Here is a 14,315-nt window from a genome sequence, read left to right on the forward strand (position 1 = left end):
AGGGACTCACCTAGACTCTGTTCCCGGCACCCTGCCCATGGAAGGTTCAACTTGTGTTGGGGGTGGGGACCCCCAGGACCCTCGAGCCTATGTCCTGGGCAGCAGAAACGCCTCCTACAAGAGCTCAGGGCTCCAGGGCCAGCTGTGGAGGGGTCCCGCCCCCCAGGGGGACCACGGCCCTGCTTAGCAGCTGAATGTGTGCGGAGACCGCACAGGTGGGCCCAGCTGGCCCTTCCCCTCCTCACTCCCAGCCCATGGGGTCTTGAAACGGGATGTCTGACCCCGTCAGGGCTTTCTGGGAACAACCAGGGCCCGGATAGCAGACAGGAGGTCTGGGCTTCCCACCCTCTGGTCTGTGAGTCCCCGGTCACTATGTGGCCTGAGGCCTGAGACATCACCCCTCTGAGCCCTGTTTCCTCATTGGTGAAATGGGGTGCTCAGCACCTGAGGCTGTAGTGAGAACCCCTCCGGAGCAGGGGCTGTGAGGGGGGGAGGCCAGCGTTGGCCCCCGCTTTGCCCACTGTCCTGCCAAGATGCTGCACACGTGTGTCTGTCCCACCTACAGAGCACGTGTGGAAGCATTGCAGTCACATCCCAACGTTTACCTAAAACCTGAAGGCGTCACACAGCTTCCAGCGCTGTGGCGTTGGTTGAAGGTCGGTGATGGTGGACACGCCAGGTGCCCATGCCATTGGCTGGCCCTCAGAGAGGCTGCCATCGGACTGGACAGGCTGCTAGTCTCGATTTTACTGCCTGCCCAGCCCTGGTGGGCAGCTGGGATGAGTCCTCTGTGGGGCACCTGCCAGAGTTTTGTATTACCCTGTGGCCACCTTGAGAGAGTCTGTGTGGTCATTCTATTTTATGGAGGAGAAACTGGCGTTCCGAGAGGGAAACGGGCAGTGTGGCTCTGCAGGGCGCCCCGGCGTCCCAGTAGGAGGGGGTGGGTTCACGCCCCCATGGGGCAACCTGGAAGCGGCAGGGGTATCCAGACCTTCCGCGCGTTGGCCTGCCAGGCCATCTGGACTTGTGCCAGGCACTCGGAGCAAACAGGTGCGGTCCCAGCTGCTCCCCTTGCGAGGGACTGGGGCCAAGTCAGAGCCTTCCCGACCTCGACTCCCAGAATGTCGATGTCAGAAGCGTCCAGACCTGTAAGAATTTTTATGAGCTTCTTTGAGCCAAACTGTCGACAACTGCCGGGAAGCAAAGTCTCCACGGATCGAGAAAAGGCTCCGGGAAATGGCGACTTGTTGTCGAAGTCAGAATCAAAGGGGAAGATGAGGGGGTGACGTGAAACCCATGGGGGTGGAGGAGGGAGGCGGGAGGAAGCAACGCAGGGACAGTTCTGGGAATGACTACAAAGTAAAAGGAATAGTTACCGACTGAGTGGGTGGGTGTAGGAGAGGTAACAGTAACAATGGTCATGGTAATGGTAACAATGAGGGCATTTGTGGTCTGTGCTCTGGTGAGTGGCTGCACCCTGAGGCGTCCAGAAAAGATTACTCTTACCTTATGTTAAAGGTAGGATATCAGGTACTTTACTGTAGATGCAGAAAGACCACAGACAGGCCTGATTAAGGTCAGTGTGGATCTCTGTTGGAGAAGAATACCTCCCTGCGACATGACTCCCCACCAGGAAATGATTCACGTGTATCTGTGTATGTGTATGTGTATATATATGTATGTGTGTACGTGTGTGAATACATGTGTATGTGTGTATATATGTGAGCATGTGTATCTGTGTATATGTGTATGTGTATATATATGTGTGTACATGTGTGAATGCATGTGTATGTGTGTATATATGTGTGCATGTGTATCTGTGTATCTATATGTGTATATATATATGTGTGTACATGTGTGAATACATGTGTATGTGTGTATATATGTGTGCATGTGTATCTGTATCTGTGTATGTGTATATATATGTATGTGTGTACGTGTGTGAATACATGTGTATGTGTGTATATATGTGTGCATGTGTATCTGTGTATCTGTGTATGTGTATATATATATGTGTACGTGTGTGAATACATGTGTATGTGTGTATATATGTGTGCATGTGTATCTGTGTATCTGTATATGTGCATATATATGTGTGTACATGTGTGAATACATGTGTATGTGTGTATATATGTGTGCATGTGTATCTGTGTATCTGTATATGTGTATATATATGTGTGTACATGTGTGAATACATGTGTATGTGTGTATATATGTGTGCATGTGTATCTGTGTATCTGTGTATATATATGTGTGTACGTGTGAATACATGTGTATGTGTGTATATATGTGTGCATGTGTATCTGTGTATCTATATGTGTATATATATATGTGTGTACATGTGTGAATACATGTGTATGTGTGTATATATGTGTGCATGTGTATCTGTGTATCTGTGTATGTGTATATATATGTGTGTGTACATGTGTGAATACATGTGTATGTGTGTATATATGTGTGCATGTGTATCTGTGTATATGTGTATGTGTATATATGTGTGTACATGTGTGAATGCATGTGTATGTGTATATATGTGTGCATGTGTATCTGTGTATATGTGTATATATATGTATGTGTGTACGTGTGTGAATACATGTGTATGTGTGTATATATGTGAACATGTGTATCTGTATATATGTGTATGTGTATATATATGTGTACATGTGTGAATGCATGTGTATGTGTGTATATATGTGCACATGTGTATCTGTGTATGTGTATATATATGTATGTGTGTACGTGTGTGAATACATGTGTATGTGTGTATATATGTGTGCATGTGTATCTGTGTATCTGTGTATGTGTATATATATGTGTGTACGTGTGTGAATACATGTGTATGTGTGTATATATGTGTGCATGTGTATCTGTGTATATGTGTATATATGTGTGTACATGTGTGAATACATGTGTATGTGTGTATATATGTGTGCATGTGTATCTGTGTATCTGTGTATGTGTATATATATGTGTGTGTACATGTGTGAATACATGTGTATCTGTGTATATATGTGTGCATGTGTATCTGTGTATCTGTATATATATATGTATGTGTGTATGTGTGTGAATACATGTGTATCTGTGTATGTGTATATATATGTATGTGTGTATGTGTGTGTGTCGGGTGCACAGTCAGTCACGTGAATACGGGAGCTCCTGGGTCAGATGCTGGGAGGCACTGAGGAGGGAACGAGCAGGGTGCTGTGAAACGCCCCAGCGTGGCCGCGGGGACATGGACCCTGGTGTCTCGCCATGGCTGCAGTGTACACACGGTGCTGTCCAACCCCCTCGATCGAGGGCTGGCCCCCCTCCCAGTAAACACGGCTGCTCTCGCCAAACCGCGGCCAGCGCTTCCTGCCGGGGACACGCCCCGGGCATGGTGTGAACGTGCTCTTTATCGCCACCGTGATGCGCGGCAGCCCGCCACAGAGCTCTGCAGCAGCACACACGGGAAACAGTCGGCATCCGTCCCGAGTCCACGGGCCAGGCGCGGCTGACCTCAGGGGGCTGACGCCTCTGGGTGTCCTTGGTCGGTGGACGGCCCGGCAGGGGGCTGCTGGTCTGGGACCGTTCCTCCCTGCTCCCCCAGCTCCCTCATCCTCCTGTGGGTCGCCCCCAGCTTGCTCCCCCGCGCCCCCTGGAAAAGGCCCCAGGTGAAACGTTAGACGCACACAGGGACTCACGAGCCCGGGCTTGTTACTAACAGAACCATTGCTTTCTCCACATCCGATGGCCCCACTGCGGGGGGTCGGCCCAGGTTCCGGGGCTCCTGCTAATGGGAGGGGCTCCCCACGGCTGTGAGGGAGGGGAGGGAGGAGGACCGGGGCTGTGGGTGCAGTGTGTGTGCCCCAGATGCTGGACCGGGTGCTCAGGTACCTCGTGTCCTTTAGCGAGGACCTTGGTACCTCGTGTCCTTCAGCGAGGACCTTATGGGTCCTTTCCTGCTGGGGGGTGGGGGAACATGTGCCTGGCCCACGGCCCAGCAGCAAGTGGTGGCCCCGCTCTGCCCGCGCTCGCCTGTGCTCTGCTCCGGATACCTCCGGGTTTCCTGCTTAGCTGGCCGGCACGAGGCTCCCCAGGTTTGAGGCTGGCTCTGTCCCTCGCTCGTTGTGCGACCCCGGGCAGATCACGTTCCCGCCGGGGCCCCAGCTTTCTCGCTGCCCGGTGGCCTCGCTGAGGGCCTTTCCTGGAGCTGGGCCCCAGGTGCTGGGCGTCGTCGGGCTCCACTGAGAGCCGGCATCCTGGGTGCTGCGATTTCAGCCGGCCACTTCTGAGCCCCGGGCTGCCTCCTGTCCAACGCCAGGCCCAAGGCAGAGGATGCAGCTCTGCAGGGGTAAGCCAGGCCTCTGTGTCCTCCTGCCCCTGGGCACCCCAAAATCCTGGGTGCCTCAGTGTCCTGTAGCTCAGAACCCTGTGCTGTGGGCTTCCCTGGGGACAGCGGCTGCCGTGTGGGCCTCGCCTGCCTGAGGGCACCTCCCTCAGGCTGGGCCTGGGTTGTGTGGCCCCGGGGTCCTTTGTCCTGCGGTGTCCGAGGCTTTGAGGGGCAGGCATCCCATCTGACCGAGGTCACCCCGTGGCGGGCTGGGATGGCCAGGACCTCCTTGTCTACCCCAGAGCTCCACGCCGGGGAAGCAGGCTAGGGGCTGAGTCACGCTAGGGAGTGAGCCAGGACGGTCCTGGTCCTCCGCACGGGCGTTCGCGGGAATGAACCCCGCCTCTTGGCTCTGTGACCTCAGACAGCTGACGCACCTTCTCGGGGCCTCAGTTTCCACGTCTGTGAAACGGGAGAGGAAAGTCTCACACCCCCCGCCCCAGGACTGCTGAGCAGAGCAGGAGAGAGAACGAGACAGAGTCGGCTCAGAGTGGCCGCTGGGCACGGTGGGCTCCCTTGCTGCCCCGCCTGGGGGCTGGCCACGCTCCAGGAGGACGGATGTGTTTTTAGTTAAGTGAGCAGATGTGCGTCCTGTCCAGCGAATGGAGCAGGCCTCGTGGACTCGTGGGGCTGGGTGGGGCGTGCTTGCCACTGCTTCCTGTGACCCCCGCCACTGGGGCTGCAGCTGCCCCGGTCGTGTGGTCAGCACGGCGTCGCCCCTGCCCCGGCTGTGTGGTCAGCGCGGCGTCGCCCCTGCCCCGGCCGTGTGGTCAGCGCGGCGTCGCCCCTGCCCCGGCTGTGTGGTCAGTGCGGCGTCGCTCCCCGTCCACCCCTCCCTGCCCGGGGCCTTTGTTTCAGCCACTGCGTCAGCGGACACCCGGGTCCGAGATCGTCCCGGCAGCGGCCCACGTCCCGACTCCGGGGAGGGGTGCTCCCCCGGGTCCTCCCTCCCAGCGGTGCCTGTGAGAGGGGGGCTGTCATTACGCCCATTTTAGAGGTGGGGTCACGGGCACAGGGCGGTGACGTGAGTTGCCCCAGGTCAGCCAGGGCAGCGAGGCCGGCCCCGGCTCAGGGAGCTCCCGGAGTTCGGGAGCTGTGGGGACAGGCCTACGGCCACCCCTCTCCTGCCCCGCCCCTCGGCATGGGCCACATCTGGTGGGGTGTCAGGGATCCAGTGGGAGCCAGAAAGGTGGAACCCCCCTGCCCCAGCACCCGCCCTGGTTGGACTTAACACTCTGGGACAAGCACAGGGAGGGGGCAGCCCAGCTGCCCGGTGCTCGAGGTGAGAGAGCTGAAGGCCGGGAGCCCTGGCCCGGGGGGGCCACGGGGAGCAGGCTGCACCTTGAACGCAGGGCCAGCGGCCGCCCGGCTCCTGTTCACGCCCTGGGGCAGGTAGGCCCAGGCTAGGCCCCGAAAGCAGCCCCCCAGTTTGCAAATGTCGGCAACCAGTTCACACACACGAGGACCCGCAGAGCGTGCTGTGGGCCTGGCGTTCTCAAGTCAGACTCACAGAGTGCCGGCCGCCTCCACCCCACCCCACCCTAGACGACACAGGGAGGCCACAGAGGCCCAGATTAGGGGGGTGCGTGGATGTCCAAGGACTGACAGTGAGCTTGGAGGATGGGGTCCCCGATGTCCTGGCTCCCGATGCTCTCCTCCCAGACCTTCCTGCCCAGTGACGTCGACGCGCAGGACAGGGGCAGTGCTTGCACAGAGCAGGGGGCGCATGGGGCAGGGGGCGCACGGGGCAGTGCTTGCACGGGGCGGGGGCGCGCGAGGCAGTGCTTGCACGGGGCGGGGGGCGCGCGGGGCAGGGGGTGCACAGGGCAGCGCGTGCACGGGGGCGACTGAAGAAAGTGCCCCCGGGTGGTTCCATGCAGAAGTGAGGGAGGGTCCGCGGCCCAGCAGGCCTGAAGGGGAACCCGGCCAGAGCTGCAGCCCCGGAGGGAGCGTGGCCTTAGCGGAGGTGGCTGTGCCTCCACGGGGCCCCGTGCTGCAGCCCGTCCAGGTCTGGCCCGGTCAGCAAAGAGCAGGGTGGCAGGGGGCTATGGGATGGCAGGGGACAGGCCACAGGGCAGTGGACAGCTCTGCAGGTGCCTCTGGCTAGGGACCAGGGTCTCTCTAAGACGCCAGCTCCCGGGCTGGGGCGTGCTGTGAGCTTCCTGAGATGGGCGACCCCAGGATGACCTCCAGACCGCACTCTGGGGGGTCGAAGCCAGCGTTGGGGGTTTTGTGTCTGGAGCAACAGGGCAGAGCACTGGGCTGGAGGTGGAGACCCAACCAGAGAGCGCTGGGCGGCCTTGGGGGGCGAGCAGCAGGGGGTGATGAGTGCACCCCGGGACAGTCTCCGTCCCTTACCTGTCGCCACGGGGCCCCCCTGGAAGCCCGGTCCAGGGACAGAGAGGTCAGGGGTTGTGTCTGAGGTGCCTCGGCCAGGGGGGGCCGAGCGGGGTCCTGGGCAGGGCAGGTTCTCTGACCTCCTGGCTCTGGGCTCGACCTGTGCCCAGCTACGGCCCTCAGGGTGGGAGGTGGGAGCCCTCCTCTCCGGGGCCCCTTGCTGCTGTTCACTGTGAATGTTCTGAGTCACCAGCCACTTTGTCGGCTGCAGGGGCACAAGACAAAGCATGGAGCTCTTTGTGTGGGGGGTGGGTGGCGGGGAGAAGACCCAGTCAGGGCCTGGCGGGTCAGTGCCACGTAGGCGGATGAGGAGAAGAGGGAAGCCGCTGTGCAGTCACTGGGAATCGGTTCTCAGAGGGCCCCAGGTTGGCCCAGTGGCTTCCCACCTGAGAACGCCGGGCGCCCAAGGGCACAGACTTGTGGCCCCCCAGGCCCCTCTGCTGACCTCCCAGGGTGCTCGCTGCCTCCTCTCTGAGCAGGACTGGTGTCCACTCCACCAGGGCAGTGTGGCCGCCTGGGGCTTTGCAGGAAACTTGCTTCCTGTTTGCCTCTAAGAGAAAAACATGTGTCTAGTTTTTTAGGTGATGTTTTAATGTTTGTGTTATTTTCTATTTTCTTGGCCTGTCACTATGGAGGTAAAAGTCAAACGATGTTTACATTTCTCTCATGGTATGTCCTGGCCTGAGGAGACCAGAATTTGCTGGCTGGGTAACTGTCTTCCCGTATCAGACGTAGGTGTATGGCTGACGGGTGAATGAAACCCGGAGAGAACGAGGAAGCAGGAGACGGTCATTTATGGGACGCACCTATAAAACCAGACGCTGCTCTGAGGACTGAGTTCTGTCGGGCCCCAGCGTGAGCGTGAGCGTGGGCATGAGCGTGGGCGTGAGCATGAGCATGGGGGTGGGTGTGGGCGTGAGCGTGAGCATGAGCATGTGTGTGAGCGTGGGCGTGAGTGTGAGCGTGGGCGTGAGTGTGGGTGTGAGCGTGGGCATGAGTGTGAGCGTGGGCGTGGGTGTGAGTGTGAGCGTGGGCGTGAGCATGGGGGTGGGTGTGGGCGTGAGCGTGAGCATGAGCATGTGTGTGAGCGTGGGCGTGAGCGTGGGCATGGGCGTGAGCATGAGTGTGAGCCTGGGCGTGAGCGTGGGTGTGGGCATGAGTGAGCATGAGCGTGAGCGAGCGTGAGCATGGGCATGAGTGTGGGCATGAGTGTGAGTGTGAGCATGGGCATGGGCGTGAGTGTGTGCGTGGGCGTGTGAGTGTGACTGAGCGTGAGCATATGAGCATGGGCGTGAGCGTGGGCGTGAGTGTGAGCGTGGGCTGACCGTGAGTGAGCGTGGGCGTGAGTGTGGGCGTGGGCGTGGGCGTGAGCGTGAGCACAGTCTGGAGGGTGGCAGCAGTGTCGCCAGCTCCCAATGAAACCGATGAGTCACGGTCTTTCTGGGGAGGGACAGGACACGCTGTGTCTCCGTGCCCGTCTGGCCGGCCGCAGGGTCTGGTTTGTTTGAATGAGTTACTGGAAGGCTGTGCTGGGAGGGGTCCTGCAGGCGTGGGAGATAGAGGGGTGTCTGCCCTTGAACCTGAGGCCTCAGCAGGTGCTGCACGTTGGCCGGTAGTCAGCTGTGAGCCCGACTCGGGGGCGGGGGACGGCTCTCCTTGTAGACCAAGGCCCTCCGGCCACCGAGGGACCGCTGTGGACACCCACACTTGGCAACATGCTCTGGCTTAGAAACATGCCTGCAGTGTCCTGATTCCAGGCCCGTCTTCTGGGCACGGCCTCACTCTTAGCCTGTGAGCCGTCCGCTCTCGCGTCCAAGTGGTGAGATCTTTGCTCTGTCTTTGTTCTGGGAAAGCTTCTTCCCCGTCCCCCGGGACTGGGCTGATCCCAGCCAGTGTTTCAGGGTTTGCCGGTGACCCCGAGGAGGTCCCACACATCTGGGCGCATCCTCTGAGCACCGTGCCCGTTCTGCACCTCCCTTTGATTGGAGCGAGACGTATTGGGCGTTTTCACCCCATTCCCTGTCGTCGGGCAGCCCAGCGTCGTGCAGGCTCCCTTCCTGTTACTCTGCCGGGTCAGCTTCTCGTCCCCTGTCCCTGGTGACAGCCGCCCTCATGTCACCCGCCCTCCGATAGGCCACAGCCACCTCCCAGAGCTCCCCGAGGACCCGTCTGAAGCCAAACATGGAGGGACCCCAGACCCCCATATGCGGTCACAGCCCCCATGACACACCCACCAGCCATGACACCCCGACATCCTGGGGTCCAGTCGGAACCGCCCCACCAGGCAGTTGGGACAGACCCTGTGTGAGGCCGTTCTAGGTGAGGGGCAGAGGCGGGTTTAAGGTCAGTTGAGGCCCTGGGTGCAGAAGAAAATATTGGACCCCTTAAACTTGTCATTAGGAAAAAAACCCGTCAAGTTGGGGTTTTGCGGGGTCCTTCAGAAGTCAGGGCCCAGGGCGTACACGCCCGGTGCGCCCGCCATTAAATCCGCCTGTGGTGAGGGGCCTCGGGGAAGGTGTCTCAGTCCCTTAACCCTTTGAGCAGGGAGTCCTGTTTTCATGCTTGCCGACCCCAGGAGTGAGGTTTTTTGTTTTTTTTTCAGAACATGAAATTAGTTCCAGTTCCAGTTTTATTAACTTAAAATCATGTTTGTTGGATAACCAAGTTATGGAAATAAGAAGAACATACATTTGCCTTTTTCTTAATGTTGTCTTACACATTTTAAAATACAAATTTTTGTGCGATCATCCTCTGGAGGGTCAGGAGGCACGAGGACGTGCATGAACGTTCGTACGACTCTGAGGATTAACTGTCCAGTCTCCTCCTTCCTCCTCTCGTTTGAGGTGTTTGTGTGTGTGTGTGTGTGTGTGTTTGTGTGTGGTGCCCATGCATGTGTGATGGAAACAGCTCAATCTTGACACAGGCTTGCAACTCTAAAAAATGAAGACCTTTTCCTGTATTTCCACATACCGTGCATGATTCTACACTTAACACAATGACCGGTTCCCTGGTTCCGTTGAATCCTCAGACCACGCTTGTGTTCCTCTGCTTGTCCCCGACGTGTGTTGCTGTCGATAGCTCGCTTTATCAAGGAACGTCTCGTGGGAGTTCGGTTGTTACAGCTCCTGCGTTTCCTTCTGTCTCGTTTGCGTTGAAGAATAATACCATGTGGGTTTAGTACGATTTAATGGAGGATTGTTTAGTTTGGATTAATAGGACAGTACTCGTTATTCGCTGTTTTATTTTGATTCTTTTATTTCTTGTGAAGTGTAATTGATGGACGGCAAAGCAGAGAAGCCTTTGTAGAACTGCCCAGTGGAGTTTCCCACACGTGTAATCCAGGAAGCTCTGTCCCGGTCAAGATATAAAACATTTCAAGTGCTTCCAGAATGTTCCCGGGACCCTTTCTCAGTCAGTTCTGTGCTACCTACCCCCTGGCAACCACAAGGCTGACTTTTATCACCACCAGTTATTCCTTTTTTTTTTTCTTTTTTAAGAGAGACAGACAGGAAGGGAGAGAGATAAGCATCAACTCATAGTTGTGTCACTTTAGTTCATTGATTGTTTTCTGTTATGTGCCTTGACGGGTGGGGCGGGGGGGGGGGCTCCAGCCAAGCCAGTGGCCCTTTGCTCAAGCTGGTGACCTCGGGGTTTTGAACCTGGGTCCTCAGTGTCCCAGGCCAATGCTCTGTCCACTGCACCCCCGCCTGGTCAGGCGGGGAGGTGTTTCTTTCTTTTTGTGAGTTTTCAGGTGATTTTGTTTTCTCAGCAGCATTTCTGTGTCAGTTGTAGACATTCCAGAAATGTCTCCTAACCCGTCAACAGTCAGTTGTATTGGTGCACGGAGGTCTTTGTTATGCAGAGAATTTGGATTTTCAGGTGGTTGGATTCGCCCATTTCTCAGTGGACTGTTGTTTGTGCCTTCGAGTTTTAAGATGTCCACACTGAGGTCACCAGTTCAAAGCCTTGGGCTTGCCTGGTGGGAGTTGATGCTTCCTGCTCCTCCCCCTTCTCTCTCTCTCCCTTTTTCCATCTCTCTCTCTCTCTCTCTCTCTCTTCTCTCTGAAATTGAATAAATAAAGTCTTTTAAAGAAAAAAGTTCTCCCTGCCCTCCCTCTCCCCCATCCTCCGCCCAGAAACCCTCTCCACGGACTTTCTCGGGAAACTCCCCTGAGCTCTCACGCCCCTCCCTCCGGCTGCTGCCTACACTTTCTCCTGTCTCGTCCCGGCCTGTGGTGGAGTCGGAGGTCCAGCTCCTTGCAAACTGAGTCCGAGTTGGGTCGCTGTCCATGTGGTGGTTCAGGGAGGTGGTGGGAAGGGGCTGGTCCGGGCTCCTGGTCCCACAGGGAACTAGAGGGCAGTGCGCCCCCAGGGCTGTCTCCTCTGTCCTCCCTGATGCCTGCGCCTGGCTGTGCCCCTCCCACCCCCACCCCACCCCCGGCGGGGGGCAGCCCGACTTCCACGTACCCCCCCCCCCAGCTGCAGGCAGCATAGCGTGCAGAGCAGGTGCCCCGCTCGGCAACGGGGTGTGGACGCGCCCCTGCAGCACCCCTGCACTGGGGGACCCTGGACGCCTCGGCAGGGCTCCTCCAGGGAGCTGACAGTGTCCGTGCCGCCCCCGCAGCGTCCACCAAGGACCTCATCGAGACCTGCTGTGCGGCCGGGCAGCAGTGGGCCATCGACAATGACGAGTGCCTGGAGATCCCCGAGAGCGGCGCCGAGGGCGACGTCTGCAGGTAGGGGGCGCGCGAGCGCGTGCGGCTGTGCGCGTGCGCGTGCGGCTGTGCGCGTGCGTGTGCGGCTGCCCGCTTGCCCTCCTCGGGCCCCCGCCAGCCTGGGAGCCCGGACCGGACGGTGCTGGGCAAGCACACGCTCACCTCCTGCAGGGGCACGGGGTGGCCCGGCCGGGGGCCGTCTGCCGGAGCTGGTCCCGGAGCGCACAAGCCGGTACATTCACAGCTGGCTTGGCACTCGCCCGAGGGTGCATGGCGTGGACGGGCGTAGAAGGACCGCACCACCTGGGGGCCAGCGGGCTGCGCTCAGTGCTGGGCGGGCTCAGCTCTGAGCTGGGGGCCCAGTCCTCTCTGCCCGCATGTTGCTGCCCTGCTGCTGCCAGAGGTGCCCGTCTCCTCTGACTAGTGTCTCAGCAGAGCGTCTCCTGGGCCAGGCCCGCACCGTCTTCCCCAGCCTGCCCGTTCTCCCGGACCGGGAAGGCTGGGCTCTGAGAGGCCATGTGGCTCGTTGTCAGGGGCGGGGCCGGGAGGAGACCCCGCTTCCTCCCCCCAGCGCACCAGGCCTCCTGCAGAGCCTGACGTTCTGACCCATCCTTCCCTTTTCCCTCTGCTGTCCTGCCAGCGTGAGGCCGCTTAGGAGTTAGCGCACGCACCCTTCCCATGCCTGGGCATTGGCTCTCAGTAGCCCCAGGGCATGCTTGCATCCCTCTTGTGACGGGACGCTCACTTCTTCACGGACAGCTGCTCTGTCACTGGCCAGCCCTCGCCCCTCGCCGGGACATGCTTTTCCGCAAGGGTTCTGGCCCTGCTTCCTCATGACCCCTGGCTCTGCCCGCGTGTGCTGGCGCACCAGCCGCCTCTGCCCCTGGGCAGCTCCGCGGGCACAGGGAAGCTACTCCCCTCCAGGCTGGCCCAGGGTTGGGTCTTGCTGTCTCCCTGGGCCCTGAGGGGGGTTGGGAGTGCCCTTTCCCGTCTTTCATGGGTCAGGGACACACAGCACTGAGACCAGTGGGGCCCAGACCTACATCTTCTTGGTGAAGAAGGAACAAGCCCGCGTGACTTGGGGTGCAGGGCCGCTCGTGTGGGTCTCCCCGCTCGGTGCCTCTGCTCTCGTCTCTGTGAGATGGGCAGGGAGTCCCCAGGGGGACGGGGCGCTGGGGGACTGAGGCACCTCTGCTGCAGGACGGCCCAGAAGCACTGCTGTGTGTCCTACCTGAAGGAGAAGAGCTGCGTGGCCGGCGTCCTGGGGGCCAGGGACGGCGAGGGCTGCGGGCCCGAGGACAGCGACACTTGCGACGTCTCCCTGTACAAGGCAAGCCCGACCTGTCCCTCTGTGGCCTGGGCCTGAGGGTCCCTGGGGGCCTCCACAATGGGGTGACCCTCACAACTGAGTGGGGGGGGTCTCTTCATCAGTTACCATGTCAACCTGTTAATTCACGGAATAGGCACTGAGCTCCAGTGCATGCTGGGCCCGTTTTAGGCCGAGAAGATGCAATAACTCCTGCCCACACGGGTCTTATTTCTAGTCAGGGACAGGTGGAGATCGAGGGGAGTGTGTCAGTGTGTGGAGTGTCAAAGGTGAGGGTCCTGGGAAGGGGAGGGACCGGAGTCCTGGCTCACAGCGGCTGGAGACGGCCTCACCTGGAGCAGGAAGAGGGAGCCGTGTGGACGTCTGTGGGACGTATTCTCTAGGCAGCAGGAACAGCAAGTGCAAAGGTCCTGAGGCAGATGTACACTTGGAATGTGTGAGGGGCAACCAGGGGCCTGTGTGGCTGGAGTGCGGTGAGTGAGGCCAGAGAGGGGAGGGGCGGATGCCGTCCGACATGAGACGGTATTTACTCTGCATGGGATGTGGACGTGGAGAGCTTTGAAGGACATCCTCCAGGCCTCTTCTGGCAGCTGTGAGGATCGTCCACTCAGAGGCTCTTCTCTATGGGCAGTGGGATCAGGATGAGGACAGAGAGCAGAGGGAACAGTGTGAGCAAAGGCCCAGGGGCAGGAGTGTGGGGAAACATGGTTCATAGGCTCGCGGCACAGCGTGGGGGTGGGCCGCTGGAGTCCTCTGGCTCGTCCGCCCGCCTGGTAGACAGTGACCACTGCCTGGTGATGTGCCGGGCCTCCAGCCGAGGGCCTGGGAAGGATGGACAGAAGATGAAGAGCTGTGTGGGGTCTGCACTAGCTCAGGACGGCAGGGCCAGGACTCGGCGTTGGTGTGGTTAGAAGGAACGGGAAGCTCTCGAGACACAGCGGTGCTGTCGTAGGCTGCAGCTGGGCCGCCACGCACGGTCGTCAGTGATGAAGGCCGTTCTGTCCAGCTGCCCTGCCAGCTGCAGTTTGCTGCCTTGTGGCCCAGGACGGCTCCGGGAGCTCCAGGCAGCAGGAAGAGGGCAGGGGGAAGGATCTCCCGCCTTTTAAATTATTTTTAACTGTGCCAGATACAACAACAACAACAAAAAAACGGACCCTCTCAGTCATTATTTAGTGCATAGTTCAGGGACGTGATGTGCACTCACACTGCTGTGCAGCCATCTCCACCATCGGCTCCTGGTGTGTCAGTTAGCTATTGCTGTGTAACAAGCCATCCAAGACCATAGTGGCTCATGCCAGCTTATCTCATGAGTCAGGGTGATGATGCTGGCCTGGGGTGTGCTCAGCTGACCTGCGCTGAGCTCCCTTGTGGGTCAGCCTCCCGCTGACGGCTCGACAGGTGCTTTGTGATTTAGGACGGCTGCCGCTGGGGCGAGTTTCCTCTGCTCTGTGTGGTCCCCCACCCACAGAAGGCCAGCTGGGGCAGCGTTGCAGCGCAGCGAGAG

At 58.9% G+C, this 14,315-nt stretch overlaps 1 protein-coding gene across 3 annotated transcripts in view; it reads left to right on the forward strand.

Moving 5' to 3' along the window:
• FBLN2 (fibulin 2) overlaps positions 1 to 14,315 on the forward strand; it is a 97,030-nt gene that overhangs the window by 59,856 nt on the left and 22,859 nt on the right. For all 3 annotated transcript variants that reach the window (XM_066241083.1, XM_066241085.1, XM_066241084.1), the window contains 2 exons: positions 11,394 to 11,505; positions 12,685 to 12,814. In XM_066241083.1, coding sequence (XP_066097180.1) covers positions 11,394 to 11,505; positions 12,685 to 12,814 — 242 coding nt within the window. The remainder of the gene's footprint in view (positions 1 to 11,393; positions 11,506 to 12,684; positions 12,815 to 14,315) is intronic.

This window comes from Saccopteryx bilineata, chromosome 8 (genome assembly GCF_036850765.1).
Source record: "Saccopteryx bilineata isolate mSacBil1 chromosome 8, mSacBil1_pri_phased_curated, whole genome shotgun sequence".
Taxonomy (NCBI): Eukaryota; Metazoa; Chordata; class Mammalia; order Chiroptera; family Emballonuridae; genus Saccopteryx; species Saccopteryx bilineata.